The sequence below is a fragment of the Abramis brama genome (assembly GCF_963993115.1).
Source record: "Abramis brama genome assembly, chromosome: 1".
NCBI classification, from domain to species: Eukaryota; Metazoa; Chordata; class Actinopteri; order Cypriniformes; family Leuciscidae; genus Abramis; species Abramis brama.
In genome coordinates this window covers 43,286,509-43,304,978 of record NC_139963.1, presented here as the reverse complement: position 1 = coordinate 43,304,978, position 18,470 = coordinate 43,286,509, and the positions used below count along the sequence as shown (strand labels likewise).

The following is an 18,470-nucleotide window of genomic DNA, read 5'->3' as shown; positions in this document are numbered from 1 at the left end:
TCCCGTTTCCGGCTGACCTAATCTATGCAGCCTAATAATCATTTAACTGATTAACTGATCTGAATAATAGAAATTGTCTGCAAAAAGTGCAGTGTATTTATTTTAAAATTAATTTTAAGCTCCTGTAATGTTTTAATGTTTTTTTGTTGTTTTTTTCATTATTATTTCAGTCATATTGCTACAGTACTTGCATTTACTTCCTTTAATAGAAACCATGACTAGGACTGTCCAAAGCATTCATGAATATATATATATATACAGTAGCCTATATTTAAACATTTCTATTGAAAAGTTTGGGATCAGTAAGATTATTAAGATTTTAAGTACTTTTACATTTTATTTATTTATTTATTTTAGCTCTTGGTCACACACACTGCATAATCATTGTATGGAAATGAGCAGCTTGGAAATTCTTCCAAAAATCTGGATGAAAACCATGTAACGAGAGTAAATGTTGACTAAATGTTTACGTTTTGTTGAAATACTTGTGGCAGCTCGTGGTATTTTGTGGTGCACAGGAGCCTGAAGTGATCAGCCCCGTCCCACGCTGTGAGGTGTTTGATGTGGCTCCGATTCGACCGAAGCGGGAAACACACCCCGCTCCCAGCAGCATGTGACTCAAAATAGATGCTCATGTTCCTGTTGTGACCCCGTTACCAATCCATGCCTAGGGCGTCACCGCACAGAGACATGTGAATGTGGCTTTGTATGTGTGAAATACGTTCAGATTCCAGTCCGAGGTCAAGCGGCCAGACTGAAACGGCACCGATCTGCTGTTTTCAAATGTTTGTGTCTGATCAATGAAGGAGATTGTTTCTGTATTGATGTGACTGTATTTTGCTGCCTATCCTGCCATCAAGTGGTCAGAGGACACAATGGATATTTTTGCCACGGCTCACATAACTGCAGATCTGTTGGGTCTTCAGTGTCACATGATCCTTCAAAAATAATTCTAATATGATGATTTGATGCTCAAGAAACATTTCTAATTATTATCAGTGTTGAAAACAGCTTTTCTATGTCACATTTGATCATTTTAATGCATCCTTGATGAACAAAAGGTATTAGTTTAATTCAGAAAATTCTTACTGAGCTCAAACTTTTGAATGCTGGTGTATATTAAAAAAAAGCTCAAGATGTGATAAATATGTCAGTAAATATCTGTGTTTATTTTATCCGCAGGACTCTGATGCCACTGTTTGATCCAGACTCTGGACTACTTATTGTGTCTGGAAATGTACGTAACCAGTTATAAACATATTTTTAATAACACTTTTTTTTTTATATATTCAATATTAATATCATTATGAATCGTGTTTTCTCAGGGTGAGAGTGTGATTGACTGTTTTGAGGTGAACACCAGCGAGCCCTTCCTGTCTCAAGGTAACACAGATGTTTTATCTTGATGCTCCTCTGTTTTCACGTTTGCTGAAGCTGATCTCTCTATGTTGCTCTGTTGCTCTCAGTGAGTCACTGTTTGACGGACGCGTCGACCCGTGGCGTGGCTCTCGTGCCAAAGCTGGCCGTGGATGTGGGCTGCTGTGAGGTTTTACGGCTGATGCAGCTCACGGACAGCTTCATTGTGCCCATCAGTTACCAGGTGCCTCGCAAGGTGAGGACTAACACACTAAATTAAGTTTAAACACATCCGGCTCTGATGAACCGACAGGGCAAACATTACTAATGCACTTGGTATGCCCTACACCAATTATGACGTGTAAGCTGACAACATGTAACAGGAATGTGATTTCCAACCCACATGAGTAGGGTAAATCTGAATTTGCAATGAGAATCATTTATAAATGTGTCAGCAAAAGAGAAGCTTTAATGTCTCCCAGTGGTTTTCTGCCAAAATAAAAGTTCTAAAGTTTAATGTTTTAAAGCAAATAAATAAATAAATATTTTAGTAATTTTACTACATATTTTTTACAACATTCATTTTACTGTAAAATAACATTATTATCATTTTAAAATATTTTACTTTTTTTAACACTTTGTTTAACAAATATACACACAAATATACATTGTTTTTTAGTAAAATAGCATTGTTGCAGTAGTAATATATTTCTTTATTAATATAAAGCTGCAGTCCGTAGTTTTTCCTTTGTCGCCATCTCTGTTCGAAATCTGCAATTGCAGTTATTCACGGAAATATCAACTTTTTACGTGGGTTGTGCCTCGGCACGGCACAGCGCGGATGAATCCAATGTTTTGAGGAGAATGTGCGGCTGTCCATCACCACGCTGGTGTGGATATTGTCGGTGTGGATTCTACTTGCAGTCATATATATATATATATGTAATAGTAATAAAATGAAACCACAAAAACAATAATAATTATTATTATTTTTTATAATAATAATAATAATAAATACTTTTTTATTTTTAGTAGAATAGTATTATTGAAACAGTAATATATGTCTGTTAATTTTGTTTAACTCTTATAAATTAAATAGAAATAAAATAAAAGTATAATAATTAAAGTATAATAAATAATAACATTATTTAATACTTGTTTTTATTTTGCGTACAATAGTATTATTGTAATACTAACATCTTTATTAAATTGTTTAATTATTATTTTTTTAAATAATGATAAAATAAAACTTTTATTATTAGTTCATAGTCATATTGAATGGGGGGAAATTTTGCCCTTACCTGATCCCACACCTGATCTAAGATCATGTATGTGCGTTGAACAATTTTCTGTCATCACTGAAAAGGAATTGAAGTACAAAATCAACCAGCCTGAACATATCTGATGTTTTAGACATTGTGTGTTTTGTGCGTCTCAGGCAGGACAGGACTTTCATGCGGACTTGTATCCGGACACTGTGGGTCACACCGCGTCCATGACGGCAGACGAGTGGTGGAAAGGAGAGAACAAACAGGTCTGTTGAAAAAGCAACTCTGCTTTATTCAATGAGAATTGATTGGTTGGCATTAGATTCCCTACTGAAAATGGGTCAGTATGACAGAAGGTTAGAGGGGACAGAATGAAAAAAATAATGCTATATTAACTATTGATATTAAGATGTATATATCACTTCTCTGTGACAGGTGGAGCGAGTCAGTCTTAACCCGAGCAAGAGGCCGAAGCCCAGCGCTCCATCAGCTCAGAAGACTCCAGCAAAGGATCTGAGCCGTGACAAGAGCAAAGAGGTTAGTGGGCGTAGCGTCAGGGAAAATGCTTGCTTCACAGAATGGATCTGCCTGTAATGTCTTTCTCTGTGTTTCTCAGGAGACCTCGACCTCCAGCAGTCCCCTCAGCACCCCCAGCAGCAGTGCCGTCCCGTCCCGCTCCCCGTCCTCCACCAGCGGCCTGTCCTCTGGCTTCATGCCGAGCCCGAGCCCCAGTCAGAGCTCCCGCGCCTTCCAGAACTTGCTCGGTCAGTACTAGGCCGGCTCCATTAGTCTGTTACTTTACTTTATACTCAGGGCTTGACATTAACACTCACCAACCTGACAAGTGCGGGTGTATTTCAGCAGTGGTGTGTAACGCAGACACTCCTGCTAGCCACTTTGGCGGGTTGAGTTGTATAAATAATATATACATTTTTCAATTGTAGCCTTTTAAAGCCCCTCTGAAGTGCCTTGGAACGCGCAGCTTTGTTTGATGCGTTGACGTAATTTCCACTGAAACAGGAAGCTAAGGCAGGACATATTGAATGGCTCCTCCCCCTTTCAAATAGCCAATAGCGTTTAGTTTACCTCACAGACTGCAAGTCGTACTTGACAGCACAACGGAAGCGAATCCGAGCGCTGATGATACGTTGGATTCAATAGTAGAGGTGTGAATAAATTCTAGACATTACATTCTTAACCAACGTACAGTTGGAAAACAGAATAAAACTTGATCGTTTGTGCATCCGAACACACATCTCCGACTCATATTGCTCTGTGACGTGTCAACGGTCGCTTTGGCCAGGTGGTATTTAAAGCATAGGGGGCGGAGCTTTAGATTCTAGAGAGCATTTGATTGGACAGAAGATCTGATGAGAAGCTGAAGTCCGCGGTGATGTCATAAAATTTTTTGATCCATATTAGCTGAAGTGAGAGATTGTAAGTTTTGAATGCTTATATCTCCTAAAAACAAATTTTGTCATTGTTTTGGAGCACAGCAGATTTTTTAAAAAGTCTCTTCTGCTCACCAAGGCTGCATTTATTTGATTAAAAAAACAAACAAAAAACAGTAATATTGTGAAATATTATTACAATTTAAAACAGCTGTTTTCTATGTGAATATATTGTAAAATGTAATTTATTCCTGTGATCAAAGCTGAATTTTCAACATCATTACTCCAGTCTTCAGTGTCACATGATCCTTCACAAATCATTCTAATATGATGATTAGATTTTTTCTGATGTAGAATTTTTTGTAACATTACTATCATTTTTGATCAATTTAATGCATCCCTGCTGAATAAAAGTATTTATTTCTTCCAAACTTTCTCCACAAACTTGTGAACTATATATATATATATATATATATATATACAGTATATATATCAAAAATTGTCAAAATGCTGAACCATATCAAGATATAATGCTTTTAGTTGTGTAAATAACCCAACTCTTTTAGTAAATAGCTTGTGATTGTGATTTGCAGGCCCGAGTTCGAAGTTTCGTCACATCCAGGGGGCCGTTTTGCACCGGGACACCCACATCACCAACCTGCGCGGGCTTCATCTGACCACACCAGGGGAGTGTGACGGCTTCTGTGCCAACGGGCAGCGTGTGGCGGTTCCTCTCGCCATCGCCGGAGGGCAGATCGCTGTATTCGAGGTGCAGTTCTATATTCAGACCTTAGATTAAATCTTAAATCCTAGATTGATTTACAGTAGCTTACTGTCTTCTTCTGCAGCTGTCCCAGCCTGGAAAACTCCCGGACACCGCTCTGCCCACCATCCAGAACACTGTCAGTGTGGCGGACTTCTCCTGGGACCCCTTCGACACACACAAGCTGGTTGTGGGTGAGTTTTCGATTCTGATCCTGGATGCTGATTGGTCAATACAGAGTTACAGCTATGAGCTACAGACACCTCAAGGATTTACATGAGGTTACCGGCAGGAGGTGGACTGATATTTCTAACATTAAAAATAAATCCTAAATACTTTATATTAAATTAAATATGAAGTAAAACATGTTACTGTGTACTTAATTTATATTATTATATTCAATTAGATTTTATAAAGAATGTAAAAAATACTATATGTTAGATATATTTCTTTATAAATGTGGTTCAAAATATTTGAAGAGTTCAGGTGCCATCTGAAATTTTCTTCTAAAATGATCATTTTTATCAAGCTCGTATATTTAAGTTCAGTAATTTCACTTAAATGGCAATGAAAATGACCTATTAATTGTCATTTAAGTGAAATTACTGAACTTAAATATACGAGCTTGATAAAAATGATCATTCTAGAAGAAAATTTCAGATGGCACTTAGAGGCTTTTGCATCTGAACTCTTCATATATTTATTTTGATTTGATTGTCTCTGAGCAAAAAACTATTAAACTAATGTAAACTATAATATTATACTATCATTTCAGGACATGTTGATATGATTTCATGTTTACAAATTATGTAAACATGAATTTAGTAGAATGCGGTAATGTCTGTGAATGTTCTTATTAAAAGTTACTATACCGTTTATATTTTACATTTATTTAGTTTACATATCAGTGACTAAATTCTAGTGTAAATATGGCACTTCATGAATTTGCTTAAAATGTATTGTTTTAATGAAAGCATTTTTAGTATATTTGTATTTTTACTTATTTATACAACTTCTTGTTATTAGTACTTTTATTTATATCTACATGTATTCCTTTAGATGTTGATATCCAAAGTGTTTTACAGGAAATGATTAAGAAGGAAGTATATTAATCATTGATATTTTAGTATTATTTATTTTATTCATATTTTGAATTAACTGAAAATATTAAAAAGTACATTCATTTTAGTTTAATTTTTAGCAATGTTACTGTTTAGATTTAAACAGATTTTTTAGTAATTGATATTTCCAGTTAGTAATTGTAGTGCTTCAAATTAAACCAATTTCAGTTGTTTTGCTTAAAGTTTTTCATCTAATATTTATATTTCATTTCATCTTTATTTCAATTAAGTCATAGTTCATCTCAAAGTCAAAAGAAAATTTAGTTTGTACTTTGTAGCAAATTAATAGTTTGAAGGACAGCTGTGTCTTCAGGCATTTCATCAAAAGAAACCTAATTATACTCTCTCTGAACACTGAAATCTGAATGTCAGCATTGTTCTCTCTCTCTCTCTCTCTCTCTCTCTCTCTCTCTCTCTCTCTCTCTCTCTCTCTCTCTCTCTCTCTCTCTCTCTCAAAGCCGGTGATGATGCCAAGATCCGCGTGTGGCAGATTCCCAAAGGAGGCCTGACGGAAACCCTGACTGAGCCGGAGTGTGTTCTGCGGGGTAAGAAACCAGCACGTGTGACCTCTGAACTGTAATTGCAGTAATTCTGTAGTGTTTGATTGACATGCCCCTTGACCAATGGCAGGACACACTGAGAAGATCTACTCCATCAAGTTCCACCCCCTCGCGTCCGGCCTGTTGGCTTCCTCCTCATATGACCTCACTGTACGACTGTGGAAACTGGAGACAGGAGAAGAAGTCAAGCGACTCAGTGGACATCAGGACCAGGTCTGTCTGTCTGTCTGTATATGTCTGTCTGTCTGTCTGTCTGTCTGTCTATCTGTCTGTCTGTCTGTCTGTCTGTCTGTCTATCTATGTCTGTCTGTCTGTCTATCTATCTATCTCTGTCTGTCTGTTCTGTCCCTCTATCTGTCTGTCTATCTGTCTGTCTGTCTGTCTATCTATGTCTATCTGTCTGTCTGTCTGTATATGTCTGTCTGTCTGTCTGTCTGTCTGTCTGTCTGTCTGTCTATCTATCTATCTCTGTCTGTCTGTTCTGTCCCTCTGTCTGTCTGTCTGACATCTATTTAATGTCTGTTTCAGGATGATTTTGTAGCCATCAAGGTAACTCGCTATGTTTTTCTTCAGATATTTGGCATGGCTTGGAGTCCAGATGGGAAACTGCTGGCCACTGTGTGCAAGGATGGAAAAGTGCGTTTATATGACCCACGCAAGTCCACAGCGCCCATCCAGGTTAGTTTAGCATCAAGTAAATCTTATCAAACTTCAAAAGCAAAAGAAATCATATGTTTGTGACCAAGTTTTCCCGTCTTTGTCCCTGCAGGAGGGCCCGGGTCCTGAGGGCCATAGAGGGGCCCGTATAGTGTGGGTCTGTAATGGCAAGTACCTGATGGTTTCAGGATTCGACAGGTACAGTGTACCACAAATTTAGTCATAAATACAATAGAATTGGTACTGCCAGTGTCTGCCTGGCTCTAAAAGAGTTGTAATGGTTTATTTCCTCCACAGCCGCAGTGAAAGACAGCTGTACCTGTTCTCCGCTGAGTCCTTGGCATCCGGGTCTGTGGCTTCTGCGCCTGCTGACGTGTCTCCCTCGACCCTCATCCCGTTCTACGATCCCGACACCAGCGTCCTCATCCTCACTGGGAAGGTGCGCGAGTGTGTGTCCATATTCAACATTAATAATGTCCACTAATTTACAATAACAACCAGATTAGTCCAACAATGTGTTTGTTGATCCTTTGGTCTTTCAGGGTGACACGCGTGTTTATATATACGAGATCGTGCCTGAAGCGCCGTACTTCATGGAATGTAGTAGTTTTCATTCCTCTGAACCACACAAGGTATGTTGTAATATTGTTGTTGTAATATTCGTCTTGTCATCTGGCTATTAGTGATTTTATTGCAATTACATGTCATCAAGAGTTCATATTTTACCCTAAAAATGACAAAAATTAATGATATTTTGCATTAAGCAGTGTTATTTTAGTACCGTTGATGTTTTTGGTATTGTTACAAATGTTTTACCGTTCCGGGACAGGGGTTGTGTTTCCTGCCGAAAACTGAATGTGATGTTTGTGATGTGGAAGTGGCTCGAGCCGTACGACTGGGCAAGACCACCATCGAACCCGTGGCCTTCAGAGTGCCTCGTGTCCGAGTAAGAGACCCTCACACCAACACAAGACAACACTGACCTCTAGTGGGCATTTGGAGAGTACATAGATCAAGAGTAAAGAGGACCCATTTTCATATTTATTTAATAGTCTGGAAACTAAAAATCATCATTAGTAGTTTAATATGATATTTTAATTGATATTTCTTGATACCTTTAGCCTGATCATTTCTGGGCACTTTTTCATCTTTATATTGCTGTGTTCCTCATGCTAAATGAACACATCTTTGCATCCGTCTTGCCTCCACAGAAAGAGTTTTTCCAGGACGATGTTTTCCCTGAGACGTCAGTGTGGTGGGAATCATCTCTGAGCGCTGATGCCTGGCTCTCCGGATCCAACGGACAGCACCGCAAAATCAGCCTGAGGCCTAAAGACATGATGCCCGGTACAGCTCAACATCAACAAACACAAATCAAAGAATAATGCCTTTCCAAAACTGATATATATAAACACTTCTGCTACACCATAGTCTTTAAAATACCCTTCATCATGTCCTTGTTTCAGTGAGTGAAGCACCAAAAGAGGCTCCTGTGAGGAAGTACCTGCCCTCCTCTGTCTATCTGGAGGAGAAAACTGATGAACAGAAGAAAGAGGAGGTGTCTATCTGTCTATCTATCTATATATCTCTCTGTCTGTCTGTCTGTCTGTCCGTCCGTCCGTCCGTCCGTCCGTCTGTCTTTTATCTATAGTTTTTTTCTGCCTGTATCTGTCTGTCAATCACTTGTGTTTGTGTATGTCTTTCAGTTGCTCAGTGCCATGGTGGCTAAGCTGGGAAACAGGGAAGACCCTCTGCCACAGGAGTTATATGAGGGAGTGGATGAAGAAGAGTGGGTGAGTGAAGAACCGAACACACACACACACACACACACCAGCTAATTCATGACACTATGAATGTTCTAAATCCGGTCTGCGTGTGTGTTTCAGGACGACTAACACACAAGCCGTGCCTCGTGGTCCAGTCAGGGTGCCAAAGCAGACTTGGGACGGTCCTGCTGAATCTGAATCTGAATCTTGCCATTCCAGGGTGCCAATATAACTTTGAACCTCCTTAACGCTCCTTCAGCTTCACCTCCGACGGCCTGCTGACTCACTCTCACACACACACACACACACACATACACACACACACTCCTATATCTTCCAGATAATCGACCCGTCATCTCTTTGCATTGGTTTAACTGGAGTATTAGTATCTGTTATTAATGGTTAAATATGATTCTTCACTCATGAACACATTCATCAGATGTTCATCTCAGACGCATGACGTGCATTTAAAGTGCGACAGGGTTTTTTCTGTGTAATTTTTAATGATGGGCATGAGTTTTGTACTGCTTATTAACTGTATGATGACTGCATGATAAGCACACGCCTGCAACACAAAACCTCTGGATGTTTTCATTGGTGAAATGTGCACTTAATACCATCATTTGACTTTTGAAATGTGGTTAAATGTACAATAATATCGTGGTAGTTTGTGGGATTAAATGTCACCTCCTTTAGGTGCAAGAGACTTTTAATGTTCTTTGCGATATGATATGATATGATATGATATGATATGATATGATATGATATGATATGATATGATATGATATGATATGATGGTTTTTTAATATGTCTGGAGCAAAACCTTCTGTGTACCTCTGATTGAATGATCTGGAGTCTGTTGAAAACACTCCTTTTTAAAACTGGAAAACGGTTTATTTCTTTCTGCTCAGCCTCACGAACAGTATTAACACAAATCTACTTCATGAGGGGTTTTTCACTTAATCAGGTCTATCTCAAGGCAATACAACTCATTTTAACAGAACATGTTTACATATGTCAGGATCGTGCATGTTAAGGCACTTGTACCACGTGATGTCCTGTGCTTGACATGTGACCATGTACTCACACATTAACGGTTGATATTAATAGGTATGTTAATGGTCTGCTAAGTGTCTTTTTAAAATGTGTGCTAATTTTGTTACCAATCGGATGTTTTTGGGATGCTTTTTTCACGACGCTTGTAATTGCGTTCATTTTAACCCTTTATAGGCAATAATGTTTTACACTTGTCTTTTGGAATGGAATCAAGTCTTGTTGGAATGTTGCCTCAAAATAAAACCTTGAGAGCTGAGAAATATGGAATTGAGTGCTGTATTTAATAATGATAATCACCACAATCATGTTATTAATAATTATATAATAATATGATTATTATAAATTATTATCATCATTGTCAGATTTTCACGATTTTCATCTAGTAATATAAAAAATGTTACTTCTGTTTTGTTTTTAATTGTTTTATTTTCCAAAATTTACATTTGAGGTATGTTTGAGGTGTGTATAACTAAACCATTACAGAACAAAACCATTAAAACAACCCATAAGTAATTTCAGAGAGAACCCATCACAAATTAAAATAAACTGAACAATTGTTATATTATATTATATTATATTATATTATTAAAGTGGTACACCATAGCATTCCAAGGGATTCAATTATTAGAGTTATTTAAAGAATTTAAATATAGATACATTTTCAGTCATTTTGAAAACTAAAATTATTATATTTATTTTATTTTATTTTATTATGCAACAATAACAAAAACAAGACAAGACAGTAATGAACAATAATAGACAATAATGAGGGTACAAAACAAAACCACAAAGAATACTAAATTAGCTTAAATGTTTTACACCATAACATCTTACATGCAGTAGAGTTTTAAGAGTTCCTCAATGAGCTTAGATACATACTCAAACTTTCTTAAAAATAAAATTATTATATTTTATGGTGTCCATGTTGCCTTACAAATTGACTTCACAACTGTACTCCTATGTCAGTCTATGTCCTGCGTTGACATCCTCCAGCCAGCAGAAGTCAGTGTGTGTCGTGTGTGTCAGTGTGTGTGTGGCTTTTCTTCGCCGGTTTTATCAACATTGATGGAGTTGCACGTGAAAACGTTCGTCCTCAACTGAAGTGTTTAACACCAACACAGTAGATCTATCATGGTATGTTCATCTATTTATATACAGATTATGGTCGTTTAATGTCGGTAGCTCTATGTTTAATCTCAAGGAATGATATCGAATGGGTCATTCGCTATCAGATAGTCTTATGCAACGACCTTGTACTTCATTTTCATAATAATAATAATGTCATATTATATTATGAACAGAACATGGTTATATGAGCGATTAATTCATATTTATGACTGCAGAAATGATATAAAGAGGCTGGGTATTTTGTGAAGCAATGATGAGATATGTTGGCTTAAAAGACGTGTGTGTGTGTGTGTGTATATATATATATATATATATATATATATATATATATATATATATATATATATATATTATTGTTTATTTCATTCATTACTAAACATTATTTATGATGACACTATTTTATAACAACTTTTTACTATGAAATAAGAATGTGTTAAGTCATTTTTGCTCCTCTGTATGCAATCTTAGGACCCTGTCCTAATGTTTTATGTTGTGTTTTGTATGTTTTTGTGTTCACACAGGCCAAATATCTGGCTCAGATCATTGTGATGGGCGCTCAGGTGGTCGGACGAGCTTTTGCAAGAGCTTTACGTCAAGAATTTGCAGGTCGATGCAAATGAATGCTGTATTATGTTAATTTATTTTCATATTTTAAGTCATTTCAGTATCATATTAATAATTAGTAGCAGGTTAATATTGTTAACATTTATCATTCATTAATTTCTCCCTATTTTATAATTAGTAAATGCTCTTGTTGTCTAATCTAATTTTATTTAAAGGGATTGATCACCCAAAAATTAAGTTTCTGTCATTATTACTCACCCTCTTGTCGTTCCAAACCTGTAAGACTTTCGTTCATCTTCAAAACACAAAGTAAGATATTTGTTTGGCAAAAAACATAATTGTTCACGAGAGCACCACGACACATGCGTGTTCTGTTGACACGAGAGCAGACGTTGTTTCATGAACGCGTGTTGGAGATTAATATTTTGTAAGTAAAGTGGTAAATTATTGCGGGGTTTTTTTGCTGCAAAGCACTCGTGCGTTGCTTCATAATATTAAGGATAAACCACTGGAGTCACATGGATTACTTTAATGATGTCTTTACTACCGTTCTGGGGCTTGAAAGTGGTAGTTGCGTAGCTGTCAATGGAGGGACAGAAAACTCAGATTTCATCTAAAAGATCTTAATTTGTGTTCTGAAGATGAACGAAAGTCTAACAGGTTTGGAACGACATGAGGGTGAGCAAATGAAGGCAGAATTTACATTTTTGGGTGAAATAACCCTTTAATGTCTCCATAAAATAAATGAAATTTAAATAATAAAAAATACAATAATTGTACATTTCTAATACTAATTCTTTAATTTTGTGGCTCTTAAGAGGATATGACAGCATTACTAAAGTTTCTTAACGTGACTGATAACATGACTTATTACACGGCTCTGTGGAATACTTGATTCTGATTGGTCAATCGCGCCATCCAGCGGTAAATTATTCCCAGATGACAACCGCTCAAAGCAGATAACGCAGGCTCATCCGGGTCATTGAAGTCACCAGTGCTATACGCCTGCTAGGAACGGTTTTTCGCGTTTTTGCGTTTGGTGAGCTAATAAAATATTAAAACTCAGTCGAATCAATATTTTGTGTAGTTATTTAATTATGCCATCCAGTATCGTGGACTCGCTCTCTCGCTTCATACAAGCGCAGCTGCTGCCATTTTGTGACTATTGTTTTGTACACTGTTGGATTATGAGATACAAACAGGCACGATTTTAAAACAGTTTAATCTGAAATCAATATATCTTATCTCCATAATTATTTATGTGGCGAAATGCTGTGTAATAAGTGATATGACTGTTTACCGTATCTCTCTTAAATGTCCGTCTAGTTTTGAACTTGCCGCGCTGCAACGGCTCTCTCTGCGGAAGCATTGCGTTTAAAGACCTAATAAAATATTTCAACTCAGACCAATATTCCGTGTGTAGTTATTTACTTATGTGGCAAGTAGCCGTGTAATAAGCGGGATAATGAACATCCAGCCGGTTGTGATCCCTCATCACCCTGTCGGGGGTTTATTCTGAGATAACAACCGGCTGGATGTACATTATCCATTACTTAATAACCAGCAATGTAAGGAATACTTGTGAAATATAACAGTTGTATGTTGTGTGAATGTGAATGCAGCCAGTCAGGCGGCTGCGGAGGCGCGGGGTCAAGCGGGAAGACAGTCTGCGGCTGCGTCTAGTTTCACAGGAATGACTTTACAAGAAGCCCAGCAGATCCTCAATGTCTCCACATTAACACCAGAGGAGATCCAGAAGGTAAGAGTCTGTTTCAGCATTATACACTTATTATTACAGTATTCTGTGACCAAATATGGTTTAATTTGATGTGCTTTCATTTTCTCTTCAGAATTATGAACATTTATTTAAAGTCAATGACAAAGCTGTTGGCGGTTCTTTCTATCTTCAGTCAAAGGTAAGCAATGATGCTGTCAATCAAACTGATCATTTTTGTAGTTCCAGAGACATGTTTGTAGGTTTTTGTTAACATTAAGTCGCAGGGTAGTGCAAATTAAATGAGGTCAAGAGACATTTTGATACCGAACACTCAAAATATAAAGAAGAGTTGTTTAGATTTAATAAATTGCATTTATTTAAGTTGCGTTCTCATAGTCTTTTTCACAAATATGCACCAAGAGATTTTAGAAATTAAAGAAATGAAGGCAATTGAATTCTAACATAATCTAAGGGGTTGTTTACACAACACCGTTTTCAACTAAAAACTGAAAACTTTTTATATATTCTGGCCGTTCGTTTACACAACAACAGCGTTTTGGGGGCCTGGAAAATGCTAGTCTCAGCCTCAGACGTCACGCCCACGGAACGTTGGCTAAACGTCTGATGCATATGGTACACTTAACTGGAAACACTTCAGGAATGTCGAAGTCGTCATCTGATTGGTTGAATTTTATCGGATTTCCGGGGGGCGCGAGTGTCGCGCTTATTTTCGGTCCGCCTGGAAACAAAGCGCAGACGTGTAATTGCGTTTCCTACTGATTTACTCGGTGTTTTGATCAGATGTGGTAATGCAGACGCAATTGTTGTTATACGTGGACAAACAGATCAATGACTTACTGCTTGTTTTCTTCTCCTTCTTTGATTTTCTATGCTGACTGACTTGTTGCAGTCTATGGTTGCACGCCGATCTGTTGTTGTGGGGACATTTCCACGCAACGAAACGTGACACTGAACGAAACGAACTGTAATTGGTTGTTTGACATGTCGGTCAAACGGCCTTATGGGCGGGCCTTGGCCAAAGAAAGCTGCTATGAATTCCAGACCTTCAGCCGTCAGTCTGAAGGTCTGGCTACGCGAGACTAGGAAAATGCTAACTTTTGAAAACGTGTTTTAAAGTGCACGTTTTTGAAACTAGTGTGTAAACTACAAAACGTGAATTTGTGAAAACTGTGACGTCATACGCATGTGTATTACGTGTTCAGTCTATGGGTGTTTAGTGTTTCTTTACAAAGTGACATCGCCACCTACTGGCCCGACATGAATAATACAGCATTTTTTGTTCTTTTTCGTTTTGTCGCCTGGACTTGAAAAACTTCAGTTTTTAGTAGGGATGTACGATATATCGGCCACCATATTGGCATTGGCCGATATATGTTTATTTTTAATGTTATCATTATCGGCCTGATAAGAAAATTTGTCAGATATATTACAGCCGATAAATAATGGATTATTTCCTTCAGCTGAGACACTTCAGATGAGCACTGTTCACCATGATGGATTTGAATCGATTGAAATATGATTGAAATCACTTCAAAAAAAGGAAAATATAGGTTACATAAAATGATAACATTATAATTGTGTGCTTGGGACATGGCTTTTAATTGTGAGACTTTTGTTTTTGAAATCAGGCTCTCAAAAATTATATCAGTTATCGGCTTTCAAATATAAAGAATTATCGTATCGGCCAAAATTTTCATATCTGTGCATCCCTAGTTTTTAGAACATCGTTGTCGTGTAAACGCACCCTTAGAAGATTCTTAACCTGTAAAGAAGGTAAAGTCTGTCCTTACTGATCTACGTTTAGAATCAGCAGTTTGATAAAAACCAGTAAATCCAGCGACATCAGAGAAATAACGATGTATTTGTGTTTGGACTCTTGTAGGTGGTGCGAGCGAAAGAGCGTCTGGATGAAGAGCTCAGCATTCAAGAGCAGGACCAGAAGAAGCCACCACAGCAGCAGCAGACATGATCTCCATCCTCACGTCCTCCCACTGTAATTATCACCCAGACCCCCCAATAAAGCCTCTTCTTTTTCTACATCCAAATCTCAATCATTTCTTTATTCATCCATCAGAGTGGATGTGTATTTTCTGGACATTACATGATGGAATGAAGGAACTTCATCTGGAATGTTCTAGAATGTTGGATCAGGGATTTGTTGGACTTCAGCCAGAACTTTTCAACGTATTAAAATATGCACACTACTGTTCAAAAGTTTGGGGGCCGTAAAATTGTATGTTTTTGAAAGAAGTCTCTTATGTTCACCAAGGCTGCATTTATTTGATCAAAAATACAGTAAAACAGTAATATTGTGAAATATTACAATTTACCTTTTTTATTGTGATTTATTTTAATGTATTCCTGTGATCAAAGCTGTATTTTTAGCATCATCACTCCAGTCTTCAGTGTCACATGATCCTTCAGAAATCATTCTGATATGATGATTTGATGCTCAAGAAACATTTCTGATTATTATCAATGTTGAAACCAGTTGTGCTGCTATACTTTTTTCATGATTCTTTGATGTATAGAAAGTTCAAAAGAACAGCATTTGACGTGAAAATCGTTTGTAACCTTATAAATGTCTTTACTGGCACTTTTGATCAATTTAATGCATCCTTGCTGAATAAAATTATGTATTCATCCATCTGTACATGTTTAACGGAATGATCTGGATTCAATACAAGGTGAGCTGTTTCAACAACATTTCTGGCTTGATGTAGATTACCGCAAAAGGTCATTTAAAACTGTGTAAAACAAGTCATCTTCACTGTAATTCAACACTTGAAGTCTACAGGTCAAAACATTGTGGATTTAAAAAGCAGTTGTGGGTGAATGATCTGAAATAATTTACTGAGTGGATCTGTTTCCAGCTATGAAAGATTGGCCAGACAAGGTTAGTAAGTGATTTTATTACACCTATCATGATGACACATTCATGTTTTAGTCGTGGATGTACTTGTGAAACATTCTTTAAATTTTTTATCGCCATTTAACATCTCGCTCATAGACTTCAGCTGTGTTAACTCAAGCAGGAATATTGTTAAGAGTCACCATAAATACTGTCAGTGTGAAGCAATATACAACAAGTGTTGCCATTCGACTGATTAATGAAATTTGGGAGTGTTAGATTATCCTTGCTGGTTGCTTGACACATATTACTGTAGAACACACACGTATATATATATAAATATATACTCAATGTCTCATCTGAGGTTGTGAGTCAAGACCCTAGTCTGAGTTAATACTGTAAACGTTTCAGCTTTCTGTACACGAATGTCCCAAACAAAAAAGACGCAGCAAAACACAATATTTATATATATATATATGTCAAATGCAAATTTATTAAACATTTGTTTCTTTTATTTTCATTGACATCCTTATCAATATCGTAATAAAATTCCTCTAAAACAGGAGCACACACACCTATGTTGTACCAACTGGAGACTTTTACAGCTCTAAAATTCTGCATGTTCGGCTTCAGAACATGATGCTGGGAAAAATATATTTTTATTTATTTATATATATATTTATTTTCATATACTGTATTACATCTACATTTCAACTATAATAAAAGGCACTTGGAAAAAAAAATTAAAATACTGATATACAAAAATGTGCAAAAAAGGAAAAAAATACAAATGGATACTGGCCTTTTCAGGCCATAGTCTTTTTGTTAACCCTTTGTGCATCTCTGCGTCAAGAATTGTGAAACTATTATTAGTTTACTTTAGGAACAGACAAACTTCTTTACTTTTATTGTGAGCTGATTTTATTTTTTATTTATTCTAATATGGTGCTTAATTTATGTACCGTGTGTATTTATTTTTTTGTACATCATTTGTGTTTAACTGCATTTAATATTTAAATTTGAATATCTAGCTATGACGTCATCCCTGCCATTGAATGTATTGCTTAAGTCTCTCACATACAGTTGTAGTAACGGGAACGCACCATCATTTTATCGAGGCCTTTGGAGTCTCCTGTGAGAAACAGTGCGTCTGTCTTCAGAGTGCTCAAAGGGTTAAAGGTTCAAACAGCTTATCTGATATTGAACATTGATGTAGACCTTAACAGGTCTGTGTCAGGATCAGCTTTCTCCAGGCAACAACATGAGGGGAGGGAGTAGGAGAAGGTGGACAAAGAGATTTCCAGCTTGTTGGAAAGACGCAAGGGTTTATAAACATGTCATTTCCGTTGAACCCTCCTAAATGCACGCGGATGTCAAAGCTCTGCAAACCTGAGAGGATTGTGTTCGATTACTGCACGTGTTTGTTTTAAATGTGAGGGTTTTTGACTCAAACCCTTCCTGCAATCTAATCGATCACCTCCTCCTGTCATTTCTCCCTCTTTCCTCTCAATTAATCAGCTGGAGAAAGCTGAACATAGAGTAGCGATAGCAGAAACGAAGACATAAAGCAACTTCAACATCAGGAAATGTCACGTCCAAAAAACAAAAGTCAGTAAAACAAAACAGCATTAATTGTATAGTTTCCACATACAATAAAACAAAATAATTATGGAATAAGACTCTTGAGCGTAAAAATGGTTTGGAGAGGAGGGTGGGGGTGGGGGGGGGGACATGCTTTAAGGAAGTGCGATTATTTCAGTCGGAATGTTTTTACATTCGTTTGTTTTATAAAACTGATTTTAGGGGGGATAATGGCTGTTATTGAAGGATGCTTTAACTATGTCATCACTGTTACAGAGAGGACAGAGACTGTTACGTGCCTGAGTTCAGGAGAGAAGACTTGATCAAGAGTGTTATTTTAATCTGAATAAGTTATTGATGGTGACAGGCTGATCATTAGTGGAGGATGACAATGACTGCATTAAGTCTCTCGCACTTGACCCACTTCAGGAATTCAATGCACCTCTCAACACAAGCATCAGGACATTGCAGATAGCGTCAGAGAAGGTTGATTTTGCTATTTATTAATTCATATAGAATATGAATATAGAATATGATGATTATTTTCTGAATGGCATGACATGCCTTAAAGGTTGTGTTGTATAACTTGATGTTTCTAGATTTGCACAGGATCAGTTTTGAGTTTTCATTTTCAGTTTGTATGATGCACAAAATAACACATCATGCAACT

General features: G+C 37.1%; 2 protein-coding genes across 2 annotated transcripts in view; both read left to right on the top strand.

The window, feature by feature from the left end:
- Positions 1–10,198, top strand: part of coro7 (coronin 7) — a 142,133-nt gene extending 131,935 nt beyond the window's left edge. Inside the window, exons 10-28 of the mRNA XM_084129870.1 lie at positions 1,183–1,237; positions 1,326–1,383; positions 1,467–1,612; positions 2,795–2,890; positions 3,060–3,161; positions 3,241–3,388; positions 4,609–4,784; positions 4,864–4,972; positions 6,358–6,444; positions 6,530–6,672; positions 7,033–7,137; positions 7,229–7,314; positions 7,414–7,555; positions 7,659–7,748; positions 7,946–8,062; positions 8,328–8,463; positions 8,583–8,674; positions 8,823–8,909; positions 9,003–10,198. Coding sequence (XP_083985996.1) covers positions 1,183–1,237; positions 1,326–1,383; positions 1,467–1,612; positions 2,795–2,890; positions 3,060–3,161; positions 3,241–3,388; positions 4,609–4,784; positions 4,864–4,972; positions 6,358–6,444; positions 6,530–6,672; positions 7,033–7,137; positions 7,229–7,314; positions 7,414–7,555; positions 7,659–7,748; positions 7,946–8,062; positions 8,328–8,463; positions 8,583–8,674; positions 8,823–8,909; positions 9,003–9,011 — 1,984 coding nt within the window. The 3' untranslated portion in view covers positions 9,012–10,198. The remainder of the gene's footprint in view (positions 1–1,182; positions 1,238–1,325; positions 1,384–1,466; positions 1,613–2,794; positions 2,891–3,059; positions 3,162–3,240; positions 3,389–4,608; positions 4,785–4,863; positions 4,973–6,357; positions 6,445–6,529; positions 6,673–7,032; positions 7,138–7,228; positions 7,315–7,413; positions 7,556–7,658; positions 7,749–7,945; positions 8,063–8,327; positions 8,464–8,582; positions 8,675–8,822; positions 8,910–9,002) is intronic.
- A 746-nt stretch (positions 10,199–10,944) lies between these two features.
- pam16 (presequence translocase associated motor 16) lies at positions 10,945–15,407 on the top strand. The gene is made up of 5 exons (XM_084129911.1): positions 10,945–11,072; positions 11,588–11,672; positions 13,253–13,389; positions 13,481–13,546; positions 15,251–15,407. The coding sequence occupies exons 1-5, from the start codon at positions 11,070–11,072 to the stop codon at positions 15,335–15,337; spliced, it is 378 nt and encodes a 125-aa protein (XP_083986037.1). The 5' UTR covers positions 10,945–11,069; the 3' UTR covers positions 15,338–15,407.
- Positions 15,408–18,470: the final 3,063 nt, after the last annotated feature.